A 21,303-nucleotide genomic window follows, 5' to 3' on the forward strand; every position below is an offset into this window, starting at 1 on the left:
GTGCAACGCCGAGCCTGCCGTGAACCAGTCGAAGCCAAATGGACGCTGCCAATCGTATACTGTGAACCGATCAAACCTGTGCACTAATTCTATCGTCAACCGTTCCAGCCCAGACTTCTCATCCGACGTGAAACGTTCGAACCGAATTCGCTCTACTAATCATACCGTTTACCCTTCTACCAACCCAATGTGATCTACTAATGATACCGTGAACCCATCAATCAGTGTCGTGCGACAGGAGGCCGACGATGGGCGAGCCTTTCCTCCGGTTTTTCAGTAGACTCTGAGCGCGATTCGTTAGCTTTCTCGACGCTCCCGCTCTGCTAAGTTGTTTATTTGGAAGTATGCAAATAGACGTATAGACATATCTCCCCCTTTTCGCTCGCTGGATTTCGTGCCAACCGGGTTGTGCCCTCGCGATCTCCGACGACAGTGCAACTCTGGCCGACTGGGTTGGTCCTACGCCACCTCCTGACGCCTGTCCCCGGCGACGATGACCGCGTAGCTCTGGCCGACTGGATTAGCCCTACCCCACATCTCCTGTCGCCGACAAGAGCTCTCACCGAGTGGTGCCCCGTCCTCGGACTCCTGCGACAGTGTCCATCTTTCCCGTCTTCTCCTTACTTCGGTCCTTGCGCCTCGCTCTCTTCTTGCCCCGCCGCGGTGGTCTGTGGCTAAGGTACTCGGCTGCTGACCCGCAGGTCGCGGGATCAAATCCCGGCTGCGTTTCCGATGGAGGCGTAAATATTGTAGGCCCGTGTGCTCAGATTTGGGTGCACGTTAAAGAACCCCAGGTGGTAGAAATTTCCGGAGCCCTCCACTACGGCGTCTCTCATAAATCGTACGGTGGTTTTGGGACGTTAGACCCCACGTATCAATGAATCAATGCAAACTTGTAACGAGAAGGCATCGTGATCAGTGAGAAAACGCGCAAAAAACGAAAAAAAGAGTATTAGTAGTGACAGCGCTGATGTTCCTGCACAAGCGGCCGTGGCGTTATAGTTTTTTTACGGCGTTTACTCGGGTCTCCGTACTTCCTAACCGGCAGAAATGTAGTACTTTGTCTTCGGAGGGGAACGGTGACTGAACATGCCAAGTTTCAGGTAGTTTCGTTGAGGCGATTGGGTCAAAAATGCAAAAACAAACAAACAAACCTGCTGTCAAATTTAGGACGGCACTATAGGTATCGCAGATATTGTCGGGATATTTGAAAATGAAACTCGTTGACATTGGGATCCTCTTGCAATAATAAAGCTGCTGTGGTGAAATTACTTGCACTAGTTTTCAGAATATAATTTATCAGACTTAGCTAATTGTTTAAATAACGCATTGTTTCACTTCTGTGTCCCTACTACTACTACTACTACTACTACTACTACTACTACTACTACTACTACTACTACTACTACTACTAACTACGTCGTCCGTAGTAGCAGTCTAGTAGTCGTGGGCTTTGTCCGTGCTCCACTGGCCCGCTACCATGATCGGGCGCTCGTCGGGCGGGCGCCTTCCGCGTTGTTTTACCCCATTCCTTACAGCGCTCTACAAGCAGCGCCTTCCCTTGCTTGCTCTTCTGTTGTGTGTTTGCATGCTGGCCGCGCGGTGGTAATGAACTGAATTGGACTGGCTGCGTTTTCTACTCCCTCGCTCGCGTTTTTTTTTTTTTCCAAGAGCGGCGTTTGTTCCAAGTGCCTGCCTGCCATTGCTCTCATCTCTCTCTCTCTCTCTCTCTCTCTCTCTCTCTCTCTATCTCTCTCTCTACAAGGCATCGCGGGGCTTCCTCCCCCTCCTCCTCGGCTAGCGCAATCGCTTTCTGCCGTGTTCGGTGGCGTTGGTGGTGGCCGGTGGTTTCTGGTCGTCGGTGACCGAAACGCGCTCCCTTTCGCCCAAACATTCAAGGAAGCAGGACGACTCTGCAGCCGAGCGAGCCCTCCCCTCCTCCTCCTCTCGCTGACCGACCGCCGTTCGGTCAGTCGATGCCGGCCTCCCCTCCTTGTCCGAAAGAAAAAGAAACGAAAACTGCGCGAAGCACAAAACTGGGACGCTTTCAGTTTTGTTGCTTTTTGGATCGGGATCGCATGTGCACACGTTGCGTTGGGCTTCACTGCCATGCTGGAATACCTTTACTAGAGTCGTGACACGGTCCACTGGCGTAGCTGGGGGCTGAGACACCGGGCTCGTGCCCGCCCCCCTCCCCTCTCCAAGATTTTTTTTTTTCGCCAGGCATACACAGCGTAAAATGACCATTTGCCTGGGTCGACCCTCACTTCAGATTAAGGAAAACGTTCCCGCCCCACTGAAAAGCTGAAACACGCACGCGCGAACGCATACATTTCTGTGCACATTCTGTGTCTTTACGGAGAGTTCGGCTGCACCTCAGTCTATAATGCTTCACAGCATTCGGCTGCACCTCAGTCTATAATGTTTCGCAACAAATGGATGTTCAATGAATGATTCTTGTTACGTTGCGGCTGTATTGCCAACGTCATGGTGCATGACCGTTGCGTTAACTTGTATCTTAGAGGTCCCTAGCATTTGGTTATAAATGCGTTTGGCTTCCATACAGGGGGAAGAGAACAGATAACGCCATTTCGACGTTCGTACGGAGTTTTTGGCACGTTACAGTCGCATTTTTTCCAATGATGTCGCCAAGCCGCCGTTCATCATTGCAGCGCCTGTCCCGGGCCCGCTGCGGTCCTCCTAATGCAGCATCGAAAGCATATATACCGGAAGCTCATTGACTTTCTCTAGGGTCGCTTTCATCGGCGTGAGAATCTTCCAATTGGGATTCCAGATAGTTTACCGCCGTTGATAGCCAAACTTGGATGGACATCCTTATCCTCCGCGTGCTGTACACGTAACCGTGAAGGATGATTAGCCAAACCGGGTAATTCTGAATAAGGGTAAAAGAGAAGAAGAAACTCGTGGGCAATAAAAAAGAGGATGCGAGCGTGCGAGCATATTGGGATTAATGGACCGATTAAAGTACGGGATGCAGATGACGTACTTGGGAAAATAGCGAAGTCAATGCCGGGCTCGATGATGTCCTCGGCTACGGCGTCGGCACGTTCTGATGGGGATGCGCAGGGCTAGACATACAGTCTTATACCGTGAACAAGTTCTTCGCGTTGGCCATGGTCCAGGCCCATGCTCTGTCTCGTCAGGATATCACCGTCATTTTGCTCTCTTGGCCAGGCCTTATTATCATTCACACCTTGGCTACGACGCCGAAAGCGCAATTTTTTCGAGTGAAACAATTTTTTTTTGAAATTTACCTTTCTCCCGCCAATTTCGCGGGTGTTGTCTACATTTTTGCCGAGAGTGAACCCTGAAGAACTGCGAACGTGTTCAGCTGGGCATGTAGTACTGTCAACGTAGCTCTAAGTGTGTATCGTAACGTAACTGACCACGTGGCGTCGGGTATGGGGTGCCAGCCGCGTATCGCTAGGTATGTGGCTTTGGGTTCGTGGTTATAGTGGTGATGTTGCACTGGGTTCGTGACATTGAAGGAGGAATGAAGCGAGGCATTGTGGCACCACTTACCGAGTGCATATGCAGCCAGTACCACGTACTCGAATGTTTTACTGGCCCTGTGCATGAACCGAGTATGTTGTGACACGACACTTGGTTGGTGACACTGACTACGCGGAATTACATGACTTGGTACGTGGCACTAGGCAAGTAGCCATGACTAAATATCTTGGCAACATGCCTTGGCCAATCCGAGGGGATTAAGTCTTCCAAACGGACACTCAGTAGCGAGAGCAAGCGAAGAAGCCGGCAACAGGAACAGACGTGTAACTTACGAAGCCAAGGGTACCAGAAATGTGGCTACGACGTGCGGTCATATTTCGTAAAAGTGAAAGCATTTTAATGCAAACATAACAAAAGCTGCGATTCCTGTTTTGATGGACAATATGTGAAAGCATTCCCCGAAGGCCGCCGATTTTCATCCGAGTGGTGTAGCTTTTGCTCCCAGCAAGTTTATTCCGACCAGTTGCCAAAAAAAGTAGCTAAAAAACGGGAAACAGTGATGTCGCAGGAAATAAGAGAGTTTGTTTTTCGGCATCAAATATGACCTTCGTTTTCTTGCATCCTGTCTTTGTCGTCGTGTGGATGACCAACTAGCATTGCTCCGTAACCTTGTTGCAGTCGCACGCATGCGAAAAATTCGATACGTCCCGACGGCTACATTGCCAGTGCTATGGCGCACGACCTTATTTCACCATCTAGTGGCATACTTAACGGAGTACGTTGAGGCCCCTGATCCCTTCGTCATAGAGTCCCATTGACTCTTGTTCAGCTGCCGATCCAATCGTTATGGAGTCCCTTTCACTCTTCTTGAGCTCCCGATTCCATCGGTATCTTAGAGTCCCTTTGACTCGTTCAGCTCCCGATTCCATCGTTATAGAGTCCCATTGGCTCTTGTTGAGCTCCCGATCCCATCGGTATAGTGTCCCATTGACTTTTGTTGATCTCGCGATCCCATGGTTATAGAGTCTCATTGACTTTTGCAGAGCTGCCGATCCCATCCTCATATGGTCCATTGACCGTTGTTTCTGCATTTCGTAAAAAAAGTCGGTGCAAAGCGCCTATCACGCCTATTATTTGTAAGAGTTTGACATCGACGGCTGCTCCACGGCCGTCCGTCTAGCGTTACTCTCTGAGAGGTCATCGCTCTCTTGTGTGCTGGAGTCCCTACACCTTCTTAGGAAACTGTCTTTCGCGACACACCTACCCGGCGTTTCTTCCGTGGTCCACAGTCGCGTAAAAAGGAAATATAAGCTTCGTGTGTATGTTGTTATTTTTGCTCTTTTTGTCCTCTCCACTCTGCCTTCCCGGTGCGTGAGTTTGGGCGCTTCTCGAGAGAAAAAAAAAAAAGAGTGGCAACAGCATCAACATCGGTCCGACCGGCGTCAGAACCTCCGGGTACCGAGGGGGGGGGGGGGGGGGGGATGGCGTTTTGTGGTGTGGCGTAGCGAAGGCGGTGGTGGTGGGCTTCCTTGTCTCCTCACAACAGCGTGGCCGTTCTCGCTCCAGTTTTGATCGCACGCCGTTTATTCTTCTTAATCTACTACTTCTTCTTCGCTGCCGGGTTTGTACCCCTCCTCCCCCTTTTTTGTTTTTGTCCAGGAAACAATAACGAACAGCATGCACACACACACGCACAACGCCTAGACACACAGGTACACCTGTGGCGCGCTTTCCCCGTCTGTCGCTTTTCTTTTTTTGCACTCTTCATTCCTTCTTCTTCTTCTGGTTGGGGCTCACCGTGGAGGCCGCCGCCGTCGTTTCCTGGACTGTTTTGGCGGCTAGCGTGCTTTATTTCTTTTACATTTCTACTAATTTCTCCCTACGTCGACGTGAAGCTAGAGAGCGAAAAAAAAAAAGAAAAATAAAAGAACGGGGAAGCGGTAGAGAACGAAGAAGAGGAAGATGACGATGAGACGTACAAGAAAAGACCGAAGAAATGGAGGGAGAGTGAGACCGGCTGCAGCCTTAGAAGAATGACGGGTGGGAGAGGAGAAAACAGGGATGCGGTAGTGGAGTTGTCCAACTCGCAGGTGGAGGAGGAAGAGGAGGAGACGAGGAACCGCGCGCTTGTTGTTCTTCACGACGCGAGCGAGCGCTCGCTGAAGTTGCTCGCTTGGCGCAGCGCGGCGCAAATGTAGGCCACCGGCCGATCGTGTGACTCCAGAGAGAGGTGGCAGGTACGCTGGCGGCAAGAACGGGTGGCCGCTGCTGCCAATGAAGAGGGGGGAAAGGAGGGATCGGTCGCTGGAGAAGGAGGGTAGTGAGGGGGGATGAGAAGGGGGGGGGGAAGGTTAGTAGCTGGATACTCCAGGAAAGAGAGCGCGTGGCTGCGGCGGCGTGGCCGGCTACTTACTGTACCTACGTGCGACGGCTCGTGGCACCACGGTGGACTTTCTCCGCTTTACTGGCCTCGCTCGCCCTGCTACCTTCTCCTTCGCCCGTGGGGGGCTGCGGCAACTTTCTTCGACGGCGCCGCGCTGGCCGACTGAACTCGACACGTTGTCCGAGAGAAACGGGCAGTGGACGTTGGCGGAGTCTTGGGGAGTCTTGTCGTGGAGTCTTTTCGGAGCCTTGTAGATTGGAATCCCGTTTTACGAGTTGTCTCGTGTGGTTGTGACGATATATAGGAACGGACATTCTCTTCGGACCGTCCGGCTGCCTGTCAGTTTCGTACCCTGCCGTCTCCCTCAGCGGCGTCTCTCCAGGAGTTTGGACGGGGAGTGCGTGTTCGTTCGAAGCTTTCGCGGAGCTTGCCGGAGGAAGAAGAACTGTGATTTGTCGCCGTCGACGCGGTTGTTGACCACCGCCACCACCACCACCACCGCGATGCCATCGATGTCCCGGGATCGTGCTGCCGTCCAAGGCCGCCGTTGCTGCATCGTGCCGTCAGGTCTACGCCGCAGCGGCTGCTGACCGTGCCCGTGGATCGTCGTCTTGGGAGCTTCGCTTGTTGCAAGGCGGCGCGATGCAGCTTATCCAGGGTGCCTGGCCTCCCCAGCGTCTCGGCGACGTGCTTTTCGACAGAGGTGCGTGCCGCCGCGGTATGCAGTTCTGGCCGTGCTTCGAGTGACGTGGATGGTTGGTTGTTTGGGTGTTAAAAGTGAGCGCCGCCGACGGGTCTCTTTGGATAGCTTGTAGTTGTAGTTGCGATGCCTCCTGGTTCATCGTTTGCACGCCGTCCCTGAGACCCCGTGGTACACGTGACGTGTATCTCGCCTCCCGAGTCACCGCCGCACGGGCTTTTAAGGAGTTGACCTTTGGTGACCACTTCACTGCTCGACCAAGCAGCGAGTGCTCTCGTAAGCTGTACGTATGCGCATGGCTTTCGTCTTCTTTCGAGACTCGAGGGTTGCGGTTGGTCGCGACCGCTGCTAGGCTGAGCCACGTGGCCACACGTGCACGCATCACGGCTGCATTTTGATCGAAATTTGAAAGGTTAAAATACATATGCCTACCACGTGTTATATGCACAGTTAAGAACTTCAAGGGGCGTGAACAACCTTACGGACTTGAAGAGGGCAGGGAACGAACACGTGTTAACGAAATCTTAATCGAAATGAAGTAGAAAAATAAGCATGCAGCGCCTTGAAGAGTTCTGGACTCCAGGAGAAGGCAAGCCCCAGGACGAAAGCTAGGTGTACCGACTAGGCTAATAAGTTTGTGGAGATGACGTGGCCGCTGTAAGCGTGAGACCGGGCCAAAGTGTAGAAACATGGAAACTTGCCTTTGCCACGCAATGAGCGTAGACGAGTCGATTATATTTACAATGGTGATGAAAGAACCCCGGGCTGGGGTAACCAGGAAGCGGTTCTTCACGTGAACATATACTGTTAGTGTTTCTCTCGCATTCGAAGGAATGCATGGTCAAATTTAGGTGCGATTGAGAACATCAGATGGCCAAAACATGAAACCAGGTGACCTCCCCTACGGCCGTGGAAATCCTTAGCGATAACATGTTTCTGTCGCCCTACGTGACAATAAAAGAAGTACCTGGCTTAGGCAGTGTACGCGATAGAGAACATCGGGCGGTTGAAACCAGCTCCATTCCACCAATGTACTCTTTCCAGAAAGTTCGAGGTGGCGTACGCCGTCGCTTTTCATTAACTCTGCTATGACTAACGGTATACTTTTGCAATGCACTTATATACTTTTAGGGTATTTCAGGAGACCGTGCAGGTAGTTTTGATACGTTAAGCGCCACAGTTGCATTTCAAACACTCGGGACCGCTACGGTTCAATTCTGGAACGTTGCCAAGACAGCCGACCTAGTCAAGTGCGACGGTTGGGAATAAGTATAAAGGAATGATCGCCTCGATTGATATGCCGCACGGTTTCAATATTCAACAGATTCGGGAATATGTGACGGGTCATGTGAACATTGAAAACCTCAGTATGGCGAAGGAGACGTCTGTTAAGGTGCGTCGCAATTAACATTGACGTCCCAGGATGCCAACATGCGATAAGGAAACAGTTACTTCTGTCCTTGCGAAATGTCGTGCCCTAACATTGGCCATACGTCGAAAAGGACACACGCCACGCACAATTATCTACTCACAAAAGAAGTGCTGCTGATATGCAAAAAAATGCCACGATTAACACTGTCACTATCGTCTAACCTAATTACATATCCACATATCGAAATGCAGACATTGAAAAACCTGAACGAACTATTTAAAATGCGCCTACCTTTACACCTGTCTTCTTCGGGGAAGATTCACCTGTACCTTTCTCATATGTCATAGTTTAAAATATGAAGTAACCTATGCTAACAGACTTTAAATAAGCCAGGTTTTACTGTTCCACCTCTATATACCTTGCTTTTGGGCAAGCATGGTCCAGTTCACGTTTGAGTAAATAAACTTGAAACTAACTTAACAACAACTACATCAAAATTAGTTCAAACACTCGGAATCGCCGTGCGCTCGAAGGACGAAAAAAATCTAGTTCTATACGCCGTGAAAATTGTTAGACAGTGAATTTGCAAGCGCGCGTGTGTACACAGTTGGCTAAAAAGAGCTTATGTGTATCATCACTGCGAGCATCTCTGTCATCATGATCGTCATCATAATCGTCATCATGACATCGTTAGAGATCATCATCCCCCCCCCCCCCTCTCTCGGTAATGGGACAACCACTACAACGGCATGCAGTAGGTTTAGACAGCGTCACTGTGTAGGGTAACTAACTGGATTCCTAGAGAAGGCAAGCGGGTTAGGGGGAGACAGAAGGTTAGGTGGGCAGATGAGATTAAGAAGTTTGCGGGTATAAATTGGGAGCAGCAAGCACAGGACCGAGTTGATTGGCGTATCATGGGAGAGGCCTTTGTCCTGCAGTGGACGTATAGTCAGGCTGATGATGATGACTGTGTAGTGAGGAGCCCTTCGACTCTTTTCGGTGAATTCCGGCTCGTCAGGCTTATGACTCGACTCTCTTCAAGCAGACACGTGAACTCTCCTTCATTGCACCCTCGTCGGATAGTCGTGAGACCCAAAAGACAGTGAACGTTCAAAGAGAGTCATGACGTGGCTAGTCAGGAGTTACCGAAAAGACTAATAGTGTGCCACCCCCCCCCCCCCCTCCTTTTTTTGTCTTACTTATAGAGTAGGTCGCCGTGGAGGCTTTCCGCCTAGTCTCTTTCCAATGTCTTGCTTGTCTGCGGATTTTAGTTAAGCCTCGTTTCGAGGCGAGCTCAATTACGGTCCTCACACCGCGTCGCAGCTCGCCGGCTCGCTCCAGAAAACGCGGGGACGAGCGTGGCAGCAGTGTTGCAAGCTGCGGCTCCTCGAACAAAGGCGCGCGCTTCGTGTTTCTTTAATTTTTTTTCGTATCTTTTTTTTTTTCTTTTCGAGCTCTTCGTCCCGTCGTCCTACGTCGTATACGGTTATTTTGTTTTTCGCGGCCCGTTTTGCTTGTGTTGTACGGCTTCCTCCTTACCCGTTATTAAATTTACCGCGTGGTCGGTCAGCAAGCGTGGCTACTCGTTATAATCTCCTCTCTTTTTTTCTTTTTTTTTTGTCTCCCCGGCGTCGGCTATACGGGTTTCTTCTGAGCCGTGCTTTACTGGCACGGCTCTCGTTTTTTTTTTTGCTTGTGTTTGTTTTCTTCTTTAGTCTGTATACAGCTACTGCAGTACTGGTTATGTATACGTGTAACGCGCCGCACTTGTGTGAACGCGGGGCTCAGAGAGGTGCGGTGGATTGGCTGGCCTGGCCGGCCCCTCGTCTCACCACTCTCCGCTTTTCGAGAAATAATTTGTGCGCTGGTCCGCGTTCTCGGTGCATGTGGTGTGAGAGCTGTGTATAGTCTGATAGCGACGTGATAGAGAGAGGAAAAAAAGATAAACAGAAGGAGCGCACGCACGCATTCTTGCTCCTTCTCACCTTTTCGCGCAGTGAGAAGTGTTTCGAGTCGCTTGTGTACTGCCGCGTACACTATGGCAGGCGTAATTAAAGAAATTTATTGATAGGGGGCGGGGGGTCCTCAAGCGGCTTGCGTATCCAAGCTCTCGTGATGTTCGTTCTTTTTTTTTATTTGAATTCATGGGACTGACTTGAGGCTGAACGCAAGAAAGCCGGGAAAGCACGTGAGTGCGCGAGAGAGACCTGGGCGCCCGACGACGAGGTGCACGGCTCCCAAACTGTCCACGCGACGTCAATGTATAAACTGTGTGCATTACGTGGTTTTCATCGACGTCACGGAACTTGTCATTATGGGAATACGGAGCCGGTCGAGGCGCTGCGCGAACTCTTATTTATTTATTTATTTATTTATTTATTTATTTATTTATTTATTTATTTATTTATTTATTTATTTATTTATTTATTTATTTATTTACAAGTACTGCTGTCCCATGCCTGGGACATTGCAGGAGCGGGTACAGAAAAATCAACGAAAGCACAGAAACAAACAATAGTGCGCACAAATTTATGTGAGTAACACATAAAATTTTTCCCGAACTCTACAGTGTTCAGTCTACGCAATGCACCATCAAGCTTGTTCCAAATTTCCACCACACGCGGAAAAAAAAAAGAGAATTTAAAACAATCCAAACTCTTGCTTGAACGGCGTGGAGTGTAAGAAAACGGTGACGTCGGATTAGTGCCCGTGTCTCTTAACTAGCCTTTGTTAGGGGATCCGCACCTTTGTGTGCCCCGCGTGGCGCGGCTGACAAACGGATGAAAGCGGGGAGAGCACAAAATAACGCGGGGGGGGGGGGGGGGACCGACGGACTGTTGTGTCCTCCTCCCCGGTACTGACCATCTCTCTAATGAGATGAGAAGTCACGGCGGCCGTCATGTTGTTAAGTTACTCTACGCAGATTATAACGTTGACGTGACGTCTGTGACGTCACGCGAACATCACTGATTTGCTTCACCAAAGTTCATTCTCTCTTCATTGGGCACTCGCAGTTAGCCTTGTTTCGTCTGCAACGCTCGTCACTCACTCACTCACTAACTCACTCACCGCGTGGGCGCATTGTCACCTGTTTAGATGCTTTATATGCTTCATCACTCGGCATTCTGGTCGTTTAATCCAAATGGCAGCCGGGGACGGAAACAACTAAAGAAATTATGTGTGCTTTTAACAACAACAACAACAACAATAACAACAACAACAACAACAACAACAACATTGACAAGATATACGCACTTGCGCCACAAAACGAACGCGCAACCTGCATCGTGCGTTGTGCAGCATGGCCGTATAATTTGCGGCACTCTTCGCGTAAAAAAAAAGACGCGGACCCAAACGCTGCATGCCGCGGATTCGATATCGGCGTAGCGTGCGAACACACTCCGCGTATCTGCGCGGCGTGTCGTCATCGTCCTACACACCGTTCAGACGTGCGGCCGATCTGCGATGCGAAGCCGCGAATCTGTTTCTTCGATCGCGCCTCCCAGCTGTGTGGGGTCGCTGCCTTTGACGCTGGAAAGTTTCGGAGCGACACCGGTCCAGAAGCGCGAACGGAGGAGGAGGAGGACGAGGAGGAGGAGGGTCAAGTTGCAGTCTTGCGTGCGTTAGACGATACTTTCGTTGCGTAACGCCATGTTCGCATTGTGATGTGGGCCGGAATCGCGTTGTACAGTCCTCGCGTTCCGGTTTCATTTTTTTTTCTTGCCGTTTTACTTATTTATTAAATTTCGTGCTTTCGTGACACCGACTGATCGAGGAGATTACCGGCTTCTCCATTCGTTAGTGCGTTATCATTAGGAGCTACGCCCTAAAAAAATAACAGAAACAAAAAAGTTTTGTAGCTCGGATGACTTGGTCGTCCACGAACTTAGCTTGTATTAGCGCGGTACATATAAGAACGAAACAGGACACGGACGTGAAGGGAAAAGTAGTAGCTAAACGCCGAACTCTTTATTCCATGCCGTTCGCAACCGTCTTATTCGCGAAAAAAAAACGCAACTCATCTTGCACGTGACGTCATATCGAAAAACGCTATTTCCTACATCGCCTACCTGTCTCTCTACGTTTGTGTCGTGTTTCGTTGTTATTTGTATCGTGCTAATACAAGCTAAATCTAACAAAAACAAGTAGTAAGTGCAGCTCAATTATTCGTGCATGTGTTGTGAGACCGGGCTATTCGGTTGTGGAATGCGAGAAGAAAAAAAAAAAAGTCAAGGCCTTCACATTCTGTGACCAGCGAAATATGCGGCCTCCGTGTGTGTGTTCTTACACTGTATTGATCACGGAGTCATTACACTGTGCTAAGCTTGTGTATACGGGTTCGATTCCCGGCAGTGACAGCAATGACTCCAGAGGACCTTTGTGCACTCGCCTATAAGACGAGACATTTTATTATTTTTCTTCTCATTTTCCCCAGCCCAGCCGATTGTATTACTGCCCCTCCCCCCCGCCCCTTCTTTGTCAAACACTTTCTGCAGGTAACGTGGGTATTGAGTGCAGCCGGTATCGGTTTACCTCTGTTTAAGCGACGATGTCATGTGATGACGTCACAAGATTAGGCGTCTGTGACGTCATGATATTTTGCATCGCCCATGTCGATGTCGATGACACCAGCCTTCGCGTTTGATGAGGCATCTGAAACATTCGCCTTTTATAAGACCCGTGCACCTGACTTCACGTGACGTCACAAGCTTTGGTGTCTGTGACGTCATGATATTTTGCATCGCCCATGTCGATGACACCAGCTTTCGCGTTTGATAAGGCATCTGAAACATTAGTTCTAATAATTAAGATCCGTCTACCTAGATTTACGCTCTGATTAGGGAAGCCCACGTGGTTAAAATTACTCCGGAGCCCTTTACTCTACGGCACGGCTCACAGCCGCATCGTTGTTCTGGTACGTAAAAGAGACCCGGAAATTTATAATCTGCAACGTTCAATCGTGAGGGTCCACGCTATAGCGATAACATCGACTAGAACTCATCGCATTATCCGCGGCTCTGCAGTAAGGGCTTTGCGGGTGGCCAAGCTTGGTATAAACACTCGGGGTATACCTGCGAGTCGGCGCACCGCTGAATCTTGAGGCCGAACTGCATTCCTGCACGGGGCGACTGCGGGTTTATTTTTGGGCCGAGTGTAGTGGGCGTGCACGCTTGAGCGCCCGCTATAACAAGACCGCCTCGCCTTTTTGTTTCTTTAATTGCCCGTGTACGACCAGTGGAGCCGCCGTGTTGTATTGTTTGAGGCGCTCAATCCGTAGCTTGGACTTGGCAGTGCGCGTGGTATAGCCTGCGCTTTCTTCTTCCTTTTCGTTTGGTTTGTTTTTGATACGTGTTTGTTCGGCTTTGCGCGCGCCACTACATAGGTTCGCTTTGTAATGATGATGACGTCGACTGCAATGTATACGCGCGCAGCTAGGTTACATCCCAGGCAACTATCGTTGCTGTGTGGTGCGTGAGGGTACTTGTGTCCTGGACAGTACGCCCTTAACCTCGCAACTAATTAGTTGTTCTGTACAAGTTCTGTCGAGTTTTCACGACCCTCGACATGGACTTTACACAAAACGCGTTGACTCTGTTTCGGGTTCCCATGATTCTCTGACTAAGGTGTAATGATCCCCATGGAGAGTTTACGGGTCTCTTTCACAGAGTCATGCAGTTTGCTCGTACAGTATACTACGAGCAAAGCTTTGCAATTAAGAACTCTCGCAAAAGAGTAAGATTACTCTCTTTTTACTTTGTATATTTCGCAAGAACTCACGCAGAAGAGTCCCATGACTCTCTTTTTACTCTTTTTTTCAAGTTCGCTAAGTGCGTAGCCCTTCAAGTGCCCGGTCTGTTGTTCATCCACTGTCTCATGAGGTAACTCAGTGCTCAGTACAGTCAATACTGGCTCAAAAAAGGCTAACGATGCTAAAAAAAAACTGTGCAAAATAAGCCAGCGAGCTGCAAAATAGCATAAACTGCGGCAGTAAAGTAATTAAGCGCTATAGTTCACGGAAGATCGTCGAAATTGCTCTTGAAACACCCGTCTGTTAACCGCGCCGCTCGAGAGAGGGCGCCACGGCCTCGGCAAGCGCGTGATTACCGAGCGAATCTCGGGGTTGCCCATACGCGCTCCACACTTTATCAGGTTTGACGGTAAAAAGAGCTGCATTAAGTGCCTACGCAATTATGTTATCTGGCATTAACCGCTGAATTGACAGTGACAGGTGTTTTTTTTGTGCACTTTACGTGGCGTGATGTCGCTGCAGAGCGCGCGTCCTTTATTTATTTATTTATTTATTTACGTACCCTAAGGGCCCAAATGGGCATTACATAGGGGGGGAATGGGTTGAAAGCCGACACAACGTACAATATTGTAAAAGGAAAGAATCAACACAACAAAAGTGACATTACAATATCATAAAGGCAGCAAAAGTACACAATTGCAAAGTACAGACACCTTGAGTTTAACTCCGTTCTCGCCTTTTTTTAACCTTTGCGATCTGTACTGTCTCTCAAGTCGCGTTTGAGGTGGTTGTGAGAGACGGATATAGTGCGCTCAAGCTGCATTCCACGTAACAGGCGCACTTGGAGCTGTCAAAGAAATCGCTTGAAGGTGTAAGACACGATTTTCCAACGTCAAAAAAAAGACATTTTTTTGTTTCTTTTTATTAAGTGTTAGCGCTCTTCTCATACTGGGGTCGGCAAACACGTATAAAATGTTTTAAAGTTTTTTCGTCGCTGAGCATCTGCGAGGCAGCCCCACTGCAATGGTTTTGGTCAGGATCAGTCAACACAGTTCCACTGTGCTTGCGAACTCTGCGTCCTGCATACAGAATAAATAACAGAAACCATTGTCCGGGGTCGCTTGGGACAAAGGACACATCGTTGTTTACGTGTACTACACGAGCAGATGTGAGATCTTCCGCCATAGACTACGTCACGAATTACTGTGTCCCCGCGACGCCACACCGCCATGACACGCCACGGAAAAGCCGCCCGCTGGATATCGGAACAGAAAGTGAGTTTTTAGGGCAGCGGCATTAAAAAATATCTGTGATGAACCCCAGTACTTAGTTTAGTGCTCTCGAAACCCGTGTTGTTATTTAGAGCAACAATATCAGAATAATTACAATTCACGTCAATACTCGTTTAACGCATCATTCTCTCTTTTTTTTTGCAACGGGGCAGTACTAGCGCGAAGTTTCTGATGAGCGTGTTTTGTTGGTGGCATAAAATAAGCAAAATTAATTGATTAAATAAATAAATAAAGCAAAAAGGAAAGGGAGGGGGAGTCGACCCGAATCCTTCATTCAGGTGTCTGGAATTTCGTACATTGGCGTTCATGTTCCGCCGTGCATTGCAGGTAACTATGCTCTCGAAATACGGCCGCCGTGGCAGCGGCAACTGACCCGAAAACGTAATGTGGAAATATACGAGCGCACAAGGTGGAAGGAGACGCACTTGACAGGAAAGACGCTGCGTATTTCCTGTCGAGTGCTTATCCTTCTGCCTTGTGCGCTCATATATTTCCACATTAGGTTGTACCGACTGGCCCAGCGTTCCACTTTATTGAACACGAAAAATTTCGTGCAAAGGCAGGAATTTTCAATTAGTTGGTGTTAATTAGTGAATCCTGGTGCCAACTAATTAGTGATATTACAGCACTTCTATAGGCGTGCGCGCGCCACACGTTATTTTACCCGCCGCAGTTAGTGCTGGTTATGGCGCTCGTACGCTGACCGTATCAGGTCCCCCGGGATCGAATCCTTGCCAAATTTCGATGGAGGCAGAATGATTGAGGCCCACGTTCCTAAATTCAGGTGCGCGATAACGAAGCCCAGGTGGTGGAAACTTCCGGAGCCCTCCACAACGGTACCTTTTGAGAATTTCAGAAGTCAAAAGATTGATTATTAAACGATGGGCAAAATATACACGCATTTACTTTACAAGAGGTGGTTCCCGCATGGTCTCTTGACTTTCGTTCAAGATGTTTTTTTATTTAAAAATTATCTGTCCTTTTACGTCCTGAAACCGCGATATGAGACACTCCGTAGCGGACGGCTTCGGAAATGTTTTCTACCTGGTGTCCTCTAAAGCCCACTGAATCCGCACAGTATGCGGGCTTCTGCCATTTCACCTCCATAGAAACGCGGCCACCATGGCCAGGACCGAACCCGCGACTTTCGGGCCAGCAGCCGAGCACCGTTGCTACCGATCCAATGGAGGCGGACGAATGAATTTTCGAATGTAGCGTGTGTGCACGTATGCGCGCGCACCAGAGAGCACGCGCCGGTATACTCGTTCTTTCGATATTCACATCTCTTCTTTCCTCCGCCGCGAAATAGCGCGCGAATCGTTGGTATTCGCGAAACGTAACGCGGAAAGACGCGGCTAAACCTAACCTTCCGCTTCTCCACTGCCTCCGTTTGAGCGCGTGCCGCCGTATCTGTGCTGCTTATCGGTCTGGCCGGCGGCGAATCGTGATCGCGGCTTCGATTGGGTGAGGGAGAAAGGGAAAGGGAACGTCTGCGATGTCGCTCGCATCGCCGTTTCCGATGAGACGTTTTTTTTCCCCTTCTTCTTGCCATCATCCGTTTCGCCAGCACATGCTTTCTATTTATGAAAGGAAGGTGGGCGATGACTATACGTTACACTCGCTTTGATTGCGTATTTATGTATGTATTTTTTATAAACCCGACATTTTCGACGATATGGAAACGGAGGGTCCCCTTCGCTACACGCGATTGTCGTCTTATAATTTCAGCCAGTTCCACGCCTTGAACAGCGTCGGGCAGTAGAAACTGTAATGACGACGATGATGATATCACTTTGGAGGGCTACTTCTCTGGACCACATTAACAGGGACATTTTCTTATAGCCGTACCTGAATTTCTTGGCGACACAAAAGAGAATTCGTTGCCTATTTATTTTTATTTAATAATGTGGCACTTGAGTCTATTATCTTATTAGTTGATTGCATACCATGGTATATATTGGTACGCAAAGTAATTATCTTTTAAAAATTTTATATTCCCCAGTCGACCGATTACTTTGTAGTTGTTTTTTTTTCCTTCCTTTGTCTGAATCGTAAACGTTATCTCTACATTAACCGCTCGTTTCATGGCGCAGAAGTGGACAAAGTGCCCAGTCACTAGGGCCAAGCAAACAAGCAAGCTTCACAGTGATTACTCGTTGCGTTTATGTCTAATCCCCCAGGCACTCTAGCCACAAGCGGTGCGCAATAGTGAGGAGGGGTTGAGGCTGCTCTGCGCAGCCTTAACAATCCCGCCATCGAAGACCACCACCTGTGGTGGGAGGCTGTGGACGCATAACTTGCTCGACGTCTAGCCGCACGAAGTGCTGACAAACGCCTGCTGGGGCGGGAACCAATAAACCTCGATATGCCCCACCCCCTTTTTCGCGGGCCTCTAAGGTGTCCTAAAAGCCGTAGTGTGGGTCATTAATTAAATAATTAAGGAATAGTTCTGATGTTCAACCTGTGACTGCAATGGTCGCAGCGTTATATTTCTCAACGAAATGTTTTGTAACCTAAGCAGACGGTCCATAGCTGCTCGTGTCTTTTGAAGGTGATGTACTTAGTGCCATAGTTTCCTGTATATACGCTAGAGGTAACTCTGGCGCTAGAGTCTATGGGAGCTGCAACGCATGTATATGGATTTGCATAATTTCCGTACTTTATGCTCCGTTCAGCTTCGCGTGGCTTGAAGCTGCTTTGTGACGAAAAAAAAAAAAAAGCAGTTGGCAAATGTTCCGAAGTTACGCTTCACCACCTTCACCTCTTAGAATCACCATTTCAAAGCAGCCCACGAAGTTTAGTGCGGTCTGTTCTTTCGTTCCAAACAAAACCAAAAAACACAGAAATAAACGAAGCCACAAGTGCGATTCGCCGCCCGCAAGCACGAACGCTATAGGCAAATCCATGTACTACCCATCTCTCCCATGTTCGCTGATCGCAGGGCCAGAGTCGCCTCTCGTTAATTTTAGGAAGTTCTATGCTTAGAGCAATATCCGTGTCACCCGTGTGCAAGGAATAACATCCACAATAGTTAAGGCTTTAGGTTCCTAAGTAATATATTTTTTTTATGATTCTACGCGTCTAAACTAAATGACATTTGATATAATAATGTCGATGACAGTGAGCATCCTTAATAAGCAATTCTTATATAATGATAATCGAAAATCAAACACGCATCTTTAGGAAGTCAAGTCTGGGTTCAGAACTAGTGAAATGTGAAAATATGGTACTATGATGTCATTATCTCGAGTTTTTTTTTAGCTGTCTTTTACAGAGTTGCAATCTACCATAGCAACTTTGGCCATTTCATCGCTGAAGCCCAGAATGGCTGCTTTCATGTCGAAGCCGTCGCAACGTTTCATGAAATGACTATAGTGCAACCAGGAAATAGGAGGACATTTGTCAAAATCCACTTATGTAATACACTTCTAACACTTAAGATGACGTTTCATATGTATTCTGCACTCGGCAAGTTCCGAAGTTCGGAATGCGCATTTATTTGTCGAATGAGTTCTCGCGAGGGCATTTGGTGATTGCAACTCTTAGCCGCGCAACAACCGAAAGGTGACAGTAGAGGACACATAGCGCTCGGTGTCTTCTCGTCTGACCATTCTGGGTTGTTGCTCTGCTGAGAATTCGGAATCGTGGATTACAAACGCGCCCAGTTCTACAGTCTACAGTTCTACAGCTTTAGGTGGTGAGCGGCTTTTATGCGAGAACCACTTGATTCGGACGCGATATTCGAAAACCGCAGGTTCGGACTCTGCTAATGGCAGGTTATCTTTTTGTGCACTTTTCTTTCTTCACAATACTTCTAGTAGCATCCGCTGCACTTCCCTTCTTATCACTGTCTGTGAGTTCTCATTAATAGTGAGTCAAGCAAAGATTAAAAAAAAAACCCCCTTAAACTCCCGCCTCTTCCCTAGATAACCCCGTATGACACCATGCATCATTATCAGCAGCACTCTGAATACGCCCACTGCAGGGCAAAGGCTTCTCCCAGGTTCCGCCAATCAACCCGGTCTTGCGTTTTTTTTTTTTTTGCCGCCACGCTACACCGAACTTTTTAATCTCATAGGCGCACCTAACTTTCTGCCCCCCCCCCCCCCCCCCTCGCGCGTTTGCCTTCTCTGGGAATCCAGTCAGTTACCCTCAATGACTAGCGGTTATGCAAAATGGCGTTAAATTTCGAAACATTAGGAAGTTGAATGCAATTTCCGTTGCCCTTATGCATCGGGTGTAACCAGTGTTTAGTCTGTCGCCAGCGGCTTTCAACCTTGCCTGCCTGTCTTCCGAAGGGGTGTGCCGATCGCTCTCGTCTTGAGGTCACCATTGTCCTTCCCTTCCTCTTGGTACGCCGCCTCCCCCCGAAGAAAGACAGTGGCCTACCTTGCGAACGGCCGGGGCAACGGTATGCAGCGACGCGGCCTGAGGAAGTAAGGAAGAGAGAGCTGGATTGTTGTTCGGCCGGAAGGGGAGAAAAACGAATGGAAAACAAACCACAAAGCGCAGGAAACCGGACCCGCTGACTTTCTCGCACGCTGGCTTCCTTTCGTTCGTTCGGTTTCCAGTCGATTCGGGGCGCGACACACTGTCTTCCTTGTGTACTCACACGAAACCAGCTTATGCGCACAACGGAGGCTCCACATCCGTAGCGCAGAGCTTGCCGCGAATATTGCTACAGACCTATTCCATCCACGTTGTAAACAGCCGTAGGCGCCGTCGACTTACTGGCGCTGTTGTAGCGACGTCGCATCGCGCAGGCTCCGCCCAGTCCTAAGCTCGCCACCGCCCTCAATGATCGCGTCACCACTGGCACAGCAGCTGCAAAGCTGCCTCTGAGCTTCGAGCACGGCGCGTCAGGCGATCGCGCATTATCGTGCCGTGTGTCGTCACTGTCAGGTTTGCCTATTATTTGCGCAAAGGTCGCTCCGGTTCTTGTAGCGGCTGTGTTCCCTTGCGCCAACGACAACGATAGTTATAGCGCGAGAACAAAACGACGACACAGAGACAAAAAGGACATGAAGGAGACTTGTCTCTTGTGTCGTCGTTTTGTTCTCGCGCTATAACTATCGTCATGCCATACCAACTAGCCCAAGCTGCCACACTTGGGCCAACGTTTTGTCGAGTTACGCCAAGATGCTAAGTTAGCTGCTGGCCTTACTTCGTATAACATTCCAATTTGATTGCTGTTGCTTTCCTTGCTTCGCCTTATCGGTGAGAATGTGACCCCTCCACCTCTTGGCCGTCGTGGTTTTATTGTTCATCGGCTATGGTTTCGAAATTCTTTGTCACCTTTACCTCCGCGTCGTGTGCTAAACATATTCGCTGACCTTCACGCAGTCGAGCTTCGATAAAGTTGTGATCATGAAAAAGGGACAGGGTGTAACAATGCTTTAGTTCATATCGTACACAACCGAGTTTTTTCGGTTGTAAATCGCGCGTATAATACAATCCGAGCGTCGTGCCTTGAGGTGATCCTTCATCCTCTATTAATGCAGGCCGCATCGTGGCTCCTTTCTTTGTTTTGTTTTCTGAAACGCGCCTCTTACATCCGTTATGCGCGTTCCCGCTCGCTCTGGCAAGAAGACGGCTAAAAGCTGTAGTATGGGGTTGGCCGGCTCGCCGAAGTCTGTAAGTGGTAGTCCTTGGCGGTGCCTGGCGGCTCGCTTGGCGGCGCCACCTTGACGCGTCTGACGTCGCGTCGCGCGCGTCCGTTTGCCGGCGGGTATTCGTTCTTTCAAGCCACTCGCGCATAATCCTGCTGCCCTTCTACCACTGAGCGTAGCTGCGAAAGAAAGGAACGTTGTTCTCTTTCCCTCTCACACAACCCTCTCTCTCATCTCTCCACCTTTGTTTTCTCGCTCTCGCCGCCAGCCGCTCGTTTCCTGCGCGACCCTTCGTCGAGGCTACAGGCCGATCTTAGAATACGCAAGCTATGGTAATTAAGAATGCGAGACTGGCCGCCTGGCTACGGAGCTCGCTATGCGTCGAGGTCGCGTCTGGCGGCGCGAGCTGCTTTCACATATATAGCGGACCGGTCGGCAGCCAGACGGCCGGCGTGTGTGCCACGTACGCAACCAGTCAGTCCCGTTCACGTGGCATTTTGTTCCGTTGGGCCGTCGTCCGCCGGCCGGCTCGGCTGGTTCGTTTGTGTGTGCGCTTGACGCTGTTCTGCGTGGCCGCCAGCGAACGGCTCAGCTTCGACCTCCGTGGCGCGCTTTTTCTCGGAAAGCGGCCCGACTGCGCCCGTCGTCGCCAGGGGCGCGGTTGAACCCGGATGCTGCGAGTGAATCGCTGTTTACATCGAGTCCCGCGAAATGACTGTCGTAA

At 49.5% G+C, this 21,303-nt stretch overlaps 1 protein-coding gene and 1 long non-coding RNA gene across 4 annotated transcripts in view; one reads left to right on the top strand and one right to left on the bottom strand.

The window, feature by feature from the left end:
* The window catches only part of smg (sterile alpha motif domain containing protein 4 smaug), a 119,133-nt gene that overhangs the window by 52,639 nt on the left and 45,191 nt on the right, over positions 1 to 21,303 (top strand). For 2 of the 3 annotated variants that reach the window (XM_075867472.1, XM_075867473.1), the window contains exon 1: positions 6,377 to 6,560. The exons of the other annotated variant lie outside the window; for it this stretch is intronic. In XM_075867472.1, the coding sequence (XP_075723587.1) occupies positions 6,500 to 6,560 (61 nt within the window). In that variant the 5' untranslated portion in view covers positions 6,377 to 6,499. Of the gene's footprint in view, positions 1 to 6,376; positions 6,561 to 21,303 lie in introns of those variants that run through there. 3 annotated transcript variants of the gene reach the window in all.
* Positions 14,582 to 19,804, bottom strand: LOC142765109 (uncharacterized). Its single transcript, XR_012884061.1, has 3 exons — positions 19,471 to 19,804; positions 19,252 to 19,398; positions 14,582 to 14,757 (listed from the first exon to the last, which is right to left on the bottom strand). It is a non-coding gene; the product is annotated as an uncharacterized LOC142765109 (long non-coding RNA).

The sequence above is a fragment of the Rhipicephalus microplus genome, chromosome 6 (assembly GCF_043290135.1).
Source record: "Rhipicephalus microplus isolate Deutch F79 chromosome 6, USDA_Rmic, whole genome shotgun sequence".
Lineage (NCBI taxonomy): Eukaryota > Metazoa > Arthropoda > Arachnida > Ixodida > Ixodidae > Rhipicephalus > Rhipicephalus microplus.